Here is an 8,236-nt window from a genome sequence, read left to right as displayed (position 1 = left end):
AAAGAATATCAAACATTTTTAAAGGGAGAATATTAAAAGTTTTTAAAGAGGCGAAATGTCTATGGGCGCTTGGCCGCACTCTTTTTAGAATTGGAGCACTTTCCAAGTGTACAGCTGAGTAAAATTTGCAGAGAGATCGAAAATTTGTATTCAGCACTACAAGCTGTTTCCATTAACAGGCTCACGCTCGTAGCAAAGATCATTTACTATAGGACCGCGATATCGGCCGGCCGGCGAGGTACAACATGGAGGTGGTTCTCGTCGAGTCACATCCCCGTCGCCGAAAGGTTCCTTTTACGTGGCCGCCTATAAAGTTGTTCTGGTGACCGCGCGCCCGCCTCAGAAACACTCCACCCTCGAACGAATCGACTAGCTACCTCGCTATGAAATTGCACGTAAGTACACGCTGCCTGCGTTGCGCTTTTTTCCGACGAGTGTCCTCGCGTCACGTTACACTTGCGAAAAACGGAAGCGCCGCGTGTGACTCCGCGACAGTCGCGTTTCCTCTCGACGACGGATCCAGACGAAAGGAGGTCGCGTGCGCTTAATTGCGCTGCGTGCACCTCAGCTATGCGAGTGATAAATCATGAGTCTATCTTAAGTGCGTTCGGCTAACGGGAGCGGCCGTGTCAGCGCCTGCAATTTTGCTATTTTTCCGGAATTCTTTCCTCGATGTAACTGCCGATCAAACCGTATGAAATATATCCTCGACGTACCGCGTGAAGGTCTTTAGTTACACATGTGTGCCTTGCGATAACCATCGCGCCTTGTTGAAAGCTGGGAAAACAACGTTCCGAAGTGAAGAGTCGCGTGCGATTAATTGTAACATGCTGCAATGCGGTATTCGGTTGATTGAATTTCATTCAGCAGCGATGCTGAATAGCAGTAACCTTTCTTTTTCCTTTTTATTCTTTTTTACCGCGTTTGTTATCCTGTCACAAAGATCACAGATCCGTGAAGGATCGTGGATACCACCGTAGAATGGCATTATAGATTTTTGTTTCAAGTGCCTTCAATTGTTGCAAGTTTCATTATTTTTGATAAAATTCGGTGATACTTAAGTGGACTCATTTTAAGCTTTCACTGTGCGCATTATTAGTCTGTCAATCTTATACGTGCAAATCCGTGAGAGACTCGACACGCGCCGTTGCAAGGCTTCATTCGTGAATGCTCAGAAACGGGAAACCGTTCATGTGACCGGAGATACCGGTCACTGCCTTCCGTCGAAAGGTAACGAGCGTGTATAAGAGAATGACGAGTGTCGCTTACTTAATTGCATCGTTGGTCGTCGTATAGCAGGCGACAATTCGAAATGTCGCTTAATTACGCGGTCACTGACCGAGATTGTTTCGACCTAATTATCGAATGCGGATACGAACGATCAGGATTTCGTAATTTCACCGCAAACTTGTGGATCGAAATTCCAATGTGGAAAGTAACTTGTTTCTTGATCCGCCTCGATGACTCTTCACACGATACTCGCTTTTCATGAAAAAGTCGAAATTCAAATCAAGCGACATCAAGCGACAATAAAACATCAAAGCAAAATATTTCTTATGGAGAAAACAATAATTATAAAAATTTTATCATATGTATTCGTCTATTACACATTTTGTATCTCATTTTTAGATAATCAGATTACTTTATATCTTAACAAAATCTGTTTCCTCATTTCACTCGTTGCTGATGGTTATTATGCCTTTTTATTATTAATATCGTATACTTAATTTTTTAGACTTCTTTTTGACTAAGTTGTGTACTTTCCTCGTATCTTACTCGTTTACTTCTCTCATTGCATCGCGCACTCAATCGAGAGAACTCGCGGGTTCGAGTAACCGTCGTGCATGTCGCGATCTGTATCTCGCGAAATGTCGCTCGGGGTTCCGCATGCGAGATAAAAGCAGCTGAGCATTCGTCGCCCGCATAATAATCCCGGGGCGATATTTCGTTCCATGACAGCCGGTCGAAAACATTCCCGTGGAGAGCCCAAGCCGAGAGGCTCGCGAGACTTTTTCCCGAATAATCGCTCGGGCACGTCTAGACGATTAATTTATATCTCACTTTCTACCGGCGTCGTGCAGCGCGCTTGATCTCCTCAGTTGCGAGAGACCTGCACGTGTTTCGCTCCTTTTTTTCTGCTCTCACACCTACTTTTTGTCTCGCGGCAGCGTTACGGCCCGAGCACGCTTTACCATCGCGAATGTTAAGCGCCAACGTGCTCACCTTTTCCCGATAACCGACACTGCCGGCTGATTAAAGATTCATGCCGCTCGTGACTTTCCCTTCCAGCTTCCCGGTGCCGGTTGCACGATACGCTTCCATATATAGTGCAACATAGTGCGTGCCGTAAAGTAGATTCAGGTTTAGCACTACGTACATTAGATAATGATCCACGAGTCTGATTACGAAATCGAGTGCACTTAACACCGACAGCAAGGCGCACATACACACACAGATTCCGGAATGTAATTAATTATTATAATTAATACGGTAGTAGAACTCGCCAAAGACACATGATCGATGCATAATTTTATGCATCTCTTTATTCCATCTATTCCTTTCCCTTTTGTCCAAGTAATACTTCAATCTTGTATTTAATGATAATCATTTCCGTTACATAAGTCATAGTAATCTAGTATTATATTATGGCGCCATATCAAACTATATATTGTGCGCATTAAAAACGCGTCAAATCATTGTAATTCTCAACATTGCAGGTTTTATTACTGACGGCACTTCCTATGTGCCTGGCCCAGTTTTCAATTCAGGGACCCAGTGACGGGCATCGACGAGCCCAGGGTCTTAAATTCAGCGCAGAGAAAGGAATCGAGTACACCGATCAGAGTGGTAAGAGTTTATAACATGTAACTTATAAAAAGATAAAAAGATTTATAAAGAGATTCATAACAGAGGCAAATAAATGTTTGGCAATGAGCATCGGGAGAATAAAAACAGAAGAAAGTAATTTATCAAAATATTTTATTCGTCGAAGCCTTGACATATTATTTAACCTTTTAGCTGCGGTGCGCTCGAATCGTCCGCAGTGTATGGAACGATACTCTCTTGTCGATTACTAAGAACCGTATTAAAAGTCGTTACCTAAAACTTACCTCAAATAAGATATTCAAATCTGAATTCAGAGTTAGATGTGAGCTTTTTAGTTGAATTGCAACTACAAATATGTATGACATCGCGAATATTGCGAATATAATTTAAATAAAAAAATCTGAAATACTCTAAATAACTTAAAATTAGTATCTGAGTATCTGAATATCTCACATGAAACTGATTTCAAGTAAGGACTGTTAATATAAACCTAAGATCTGTATTAATATTCATTATTTGAAACTTGCTTCAGGTAAAATATTTAGGTCCGTATTAATAATCATTAATTGAAACTCGTCTCAAGTATGAGATACTCAGATTTTAATATAAATTAGATAAGAGATTTTCTATTGAATCGCAACTACAAATGTAAATGTCACGTTTATCATAATTCAACTGAAAAAACCTGACTCTGAATAAAAATTGTAGTATCTCACTTGAAACAAGTTTCAAGTAACAACTATTAATATAGACCTAAGATTTGTGAATATAGGCTCCTATTAATAGTCGTTATTTGAAACTTGTTCTGCGTAAAATACTCAAATCTGAATTTAAAGTTAGATGAAAGTTTTTTATTTGAATTATACATGTAACGTTACATTTGTAATTGCAATTTAGCTGAAAACTGAAATTCAGGTCTAACTTTAAATTAAGATCTAAATATCTTACCTGAAACAAGTTTCAAATAACGACTATTAATACGGATCTTAGAATTAGAGGTAAATTTTTCAATAAATCGTAATTACAGATATTAATTACACATAAATATAAAGTTATTACAATATAAAGTAATTACACATATATCATAATTCAATTGAAAAATTTGAAATAAAATTTTTTTAATGAAAATAAAGATTTTTATTAAACAAACTGTAATTGGAGTAGAAAAATTAAAATAAAAATTGGAATATTTCATATGAGATAAATTTCATGTAACAATTAGTAATGTAGATTGAATAGCAACTATTAATACAGTTGAATTGCGATTGCAAATGTATGATGTCGCATATATTATACAATTTAAATAAAAAAAAGTCGAATCTTCTGTATTCACATCTGAATATTTTACGTGAGACCAATTTCAAGTAACAACTATTACTTTTGTCACCGTTTATTAGGTTTGTCACCGAAGTCAGTCGCTCGAGTAGTTCACGTGCTACGTATAAGACATTTGTTCATGTAATAGATAAATGGGTATATATTAGAAAATAAAGCTTTAGCAACTTTGATAAAAATTGTATTTAACGTATATTAATAAAAAGAAAGCAATTGTTTCAACTAAACGCATCATACTGAACCAAATATGCTAGACGTAAAAATAAACCTTTCGCAGCTAAGAAGTTAAATTAAAACATCCCATAAAGTGTGTGATTAGGATCTAATATTATTCTCTCCTCTCATCGTATCTTTATGTCTTTGCGACTTTTAGAATCAGAAGGACCCGGAGACTTCACCATTCAAGGTGCGACCGACGGTAACAGCGATTTCAGAATCCAAGGTGCCACGGACGGGCACTCAAACTTCCAGATTCAGGGTCCCTCGGATGGTGGAGCGGCTACCTTCCATATACAAGGGGCGACCAATGAGGGCGTGTCCTCAATTCAAGGAGCGTACGACCCTAATCAGGGTAACGCGAAGTCGCTCCAGTACAACGATCCCAGCGGTATTGTCGTCAGCGTTGCTCCGCGCAGCTCATTCTCTTCGCGTTCGCGCTGAATCATCTAATAAGTGTGTATCGAAAGGTTACAGGGTGAACTGGAGGTCGTACGAGCGCCAAGCGCGCCCGAGTGCGCAAGCGGAACCGCAGTACGCGCCGCAACCCGCGGCACCGACTCGGCAAGCCGCGCACCGGCGAGTGCCACGACCGCAACAGGCACCTGAACCGCAGCCGCAGTACAAACATTACGCTAATGCGCCCCCGCAGATTCAGCAACTGCTCCAGTTCCAACAGCAAATTCCGTATATCAATGTGATTCCGGAACCTTACAGGTGACAAACTCGTTGAATGAATGTTGCACTCTCAAATGTCTACTTGTGTCCTATTAATCTGTATGCAAAGCACTACATTATCTCTAGAGGATTTTACAAACGCAAGCGTTTATCTTTATTACGTCTGTATGTTGCATTCCTTTCTATATTTATTTATTTTTATTCTTTTATTTTTGCATATAAATGCACACAGAATATCACATATTATCGCCAAATATCGAAATGGCAGATAGTAGTAATCAAACTGATATGAAAAGTCCTTTGTCATTTTTTAATATGAATTATCAATTAATTAAGTTTGATATTTGGCGCTCTATAATTGACGGAGCACAAGTAGCGCCGTACGCCAAAAAATGCGAAACTAATCTAAAAGACGGAGGTTCGCACTTTTTCGGTGCGGTATTATCTGTGCTCCATCAATCTGTGAGCGTGAAGCATCAAACTAAATTAATTAATAACTCGTTAACTGTTGCTCATATTAGAAAATGACAAAGGGTTTTTCGTCTCGGTTTGACTTCTAATCATTTTGATTATTGACTCATCCGTTATTTTGATATTTGGCAGTTGGTATGGAATACTTTATCAATATCTGATTCTGCAAACAATCTTGTCCTACAATTTCTTTCGTTAGTTTACTAAAATCAGTTACAAGGACACGGTCTTCTTGAAGAAATATTTGTATCTATCAACAAGGATTGAATTCGAGCGCGCGGGTAGCTTGAACCAATTCGCGGTCAATTCGCAGATTCGACGAACAGGCGGCGATAAAGGCTCAGGCTGAGCAAGTTCGGGAGCACTACCGGAACATAGTAGCCCAACCGCCACCTGGATCTGCGCCTCCGCCTCCGCCTGCGCCCGCACCCGCGCCGGAACCACGTCACAGACCGCGCGGCCCCTCAAGACATAAGCGTGAGGCGAATCCTCAGAAGGCGCAACAACCGCAGTACCGCAGGGTGTCTCAGCTGCCGACAGAACCCCAACCACGATATTCGACCAACCTGCCGACGCAACTGCGGGAATTGCTAAAATTTCAAGCGCAAACGCCGTACAATATCTTCGCTAATCAAGTCTCCTATCGTGGACCCGACAAGCCTTACGTACCGCAATCTGTAAGCCCACCGCAGCAGCAACCGCCGCAACAACTGCAGCAACAGCCGGTGCAGCAGGCGCAGTATCAAGGTCAGGGTGGCGGGTACCAGGGCCAGGCGAGCGCTTACACGCAGGCTCGCGTGGCCGGCTACAACCAGGGCCAGCAACTTGGCTACAATCAGCAGCAGCAGCAGCCTGGCGTACGACCTGTGACCGAGAATCAGTACTGATCGATCGGTCCGGCGGTGTGTCGCTATTATTATATTTTCCGTTTCTTTCGATCGGAGCAAGTCTCTATTCCGGCAGAATCAAATTTTTCAACAAGTTCCACTACTAAGTTGATTATACCTACACGGAGAGGATAGTAGAAATTACTGTAGAATTTTGTAACCGACAAATAGATCGACATTCTGTATTCAGTAATTGACTATCCTCCTTTCATTTCGCATGCGCTGTTTATACTTTAGGAGCTGAAATGTTAAGCAATTTGCTATGTTTTTAGCAAAATTTATTATGTTCTTTCGCGAGATAGATCTTAGTCTATTCCTGCATCATTAGAGACATAATAAAATAGAAAAGAATTTACGTGTAAAAAGGAACTATTCGTGGAACTATCACGTGGAAAAAGGAATATTCTCCCCGTGTGATTGTTACTTCATAAATCTCTTAATTAAATATCAAATTATAGAGAGAAAGAGAGATCAAATGTGTTATCGATGAAGGTTATAAGTAACAATTGCTGTAAAGTGCAATTTCATGGGTTGATTCGAGGTTTTATTTGTTTGATCCTGCTGGAGTAGAAACGATGAGGAAGCGATCTATTTAATGCAGCCCGCGGATATTCGTTAAGTAATAGATATTTAAACGATATATATGATGTAATTGTGTAGCTATTCAAGTATCTTAGTCAGCGAGCAGGTTTACAATATTCATATGTTACTGTAAAAATAAACAGACCTACTTTTCTTACTTCTTGAAATCACTGAAGTAATGCTTCGTCGTTGTGATTACTCCTTCGTTTAGAGTTTCTATTCAATCAATGGAAAATATCTCACACTTTCTGACGTGGAATGTGCACGTAGAAAGTACATTATCGATCGAAAGTCTCGACAATACCGAGGCCGAGTTTGAGAGCGAGTGCCGTTCAAGAATTAACTTTTTTTTTTCTTGCAATTTCGACCCACACACACACACACAAAGTGAGACGACAAAGTCAATAGTTGCACTCGCCACGCAAATGCATCGATGTACTCGTACGAATCTTGAGATGCGTACGCGGAATTCAGATGTCTGTTGTGCGTTTATCTAATTTTATAGTTTTTTTGTACCTACACGTTTTTCAAATAAAATATTTGCGAGGGTATATCTATCTCTTTCGCTTGTTTGCTTCCTTCAAAGTTGGCGTTTGTCAAACTAGCATAGTTTCCTACGTATCGAAACTCATTTGAACAATAAGATTGACTGAATTTGATAGGGTGAATTGAACTTTTGGTTTGTGTTTGCGTTTTTGTTTCTCTGCAGTAAAATACTTAATTCTTCCTTATAGAGAAATTGACAATAAACTCGTCAGAGAAATCTTCTCATTTGTTCTCAATTTTCCGGTTGTATAAATGTGTGACTATGCAAATTACAAAATTAAAATTTTTGCACGCGCCTAGTCGGGTTTAATCAAGCTCTGATCGGAATTTAATCTATTCATCTCGTGCTCGATCAAGAATAGCGCCGCTAAATATAACGGCATCGGAGCAAATTCCGAATGTTAAGAGAGGAATGCAGAATTTCTTGCGCAATCTTGGCGCATGAATATGTGTACGCGATTAGCGATAAAATCGCGATAGATAGCCGATAATCGCGTCGTTCCCACGTTTCCAGGACTTTACTCCTCCATTAAATTCAATGGCGTTTCGCTGCGTGTTGAGTGCGGCATTATATACTATTGCATATTATTAGTCATTTGAGCGAAAGCAAACTTTAATACATTCCTATGTATTAAAGTATCCAATACGTTTCTTATATATCGACTCGACAACGTCAGATAGATAAATTGCACATG

General features: G+C 40.1%; 1 protein-coding gene across 1 annotated transcript; it reads left to right on the top strand.

Moving 5' to 3' along the window:
* Window positions 1-346: 346 nt before the first annotated feature.
* LOC116851651 (glutenin, high molecular weight subunit DX5-like) lies at window positions 347-7,546 on the top strand. The gene is made up of 5 exons (XM_032831287.1): window positions 347-395; window positions 2,718-2,847; window positions 4,535-4,768; window positions 4,848-5,094; window positions 5,840-7,546. Exons 1-5 carry the CDS (start codon window positions 384-386, stop codon window positions 6,411-6,413), a joined length of 1,197 nt encoding a protein of 398 aa, XP_032687178.1. The 5' UTR covers window positions 347-383; the 3' UTR covers window positions 6,414-7,546.
* The last annotated feature ends 690 nt before the right edge of the window (window positions 7,547-8,236 follow it).

This window comes from Odontomachus brunneus, unplaced genomic scaffold, assembly GCF_010583005.1.
Source record: "Odontomachus brunneus isolate Ranch 3 - 2012 unplaced genomic scaffold, Obru_v1 Obru_scaffold_183, whole genome shotgun sequence".
Taxonomy (NCBI): Eukaryota; Metazoa; Arthropoda; class Insecta; order Hymenoptera; family Formicidae; genus Odontomachus; species Odontomachus brunneus.
The sequence above is the reverse complement of the archived record's forward strand: the minus strand, read 5'-3'. Positions and strand labels throughout refer to the sequence as shown.

Excerpts from the sequence above, each read along its gene's own strand:
- LOC116851651 (XM_032831287.1), top strand. Across the intron at positions 4,769-4,847 it reads CCAGTACAACGATCCCAGCG|GTTACAGGGTGAACTGGAGG; the intron begins GTATTGTCGTCA and ends GTGTATCGAAAG. Across the intron at positions 5,095-5,839 it reads GTGATTCCGGAACCTTACAG|ATTCGACGAACAGGCGGCGA; the intron begins GTGACAAACTCG and ends GTCAATTCGCAG.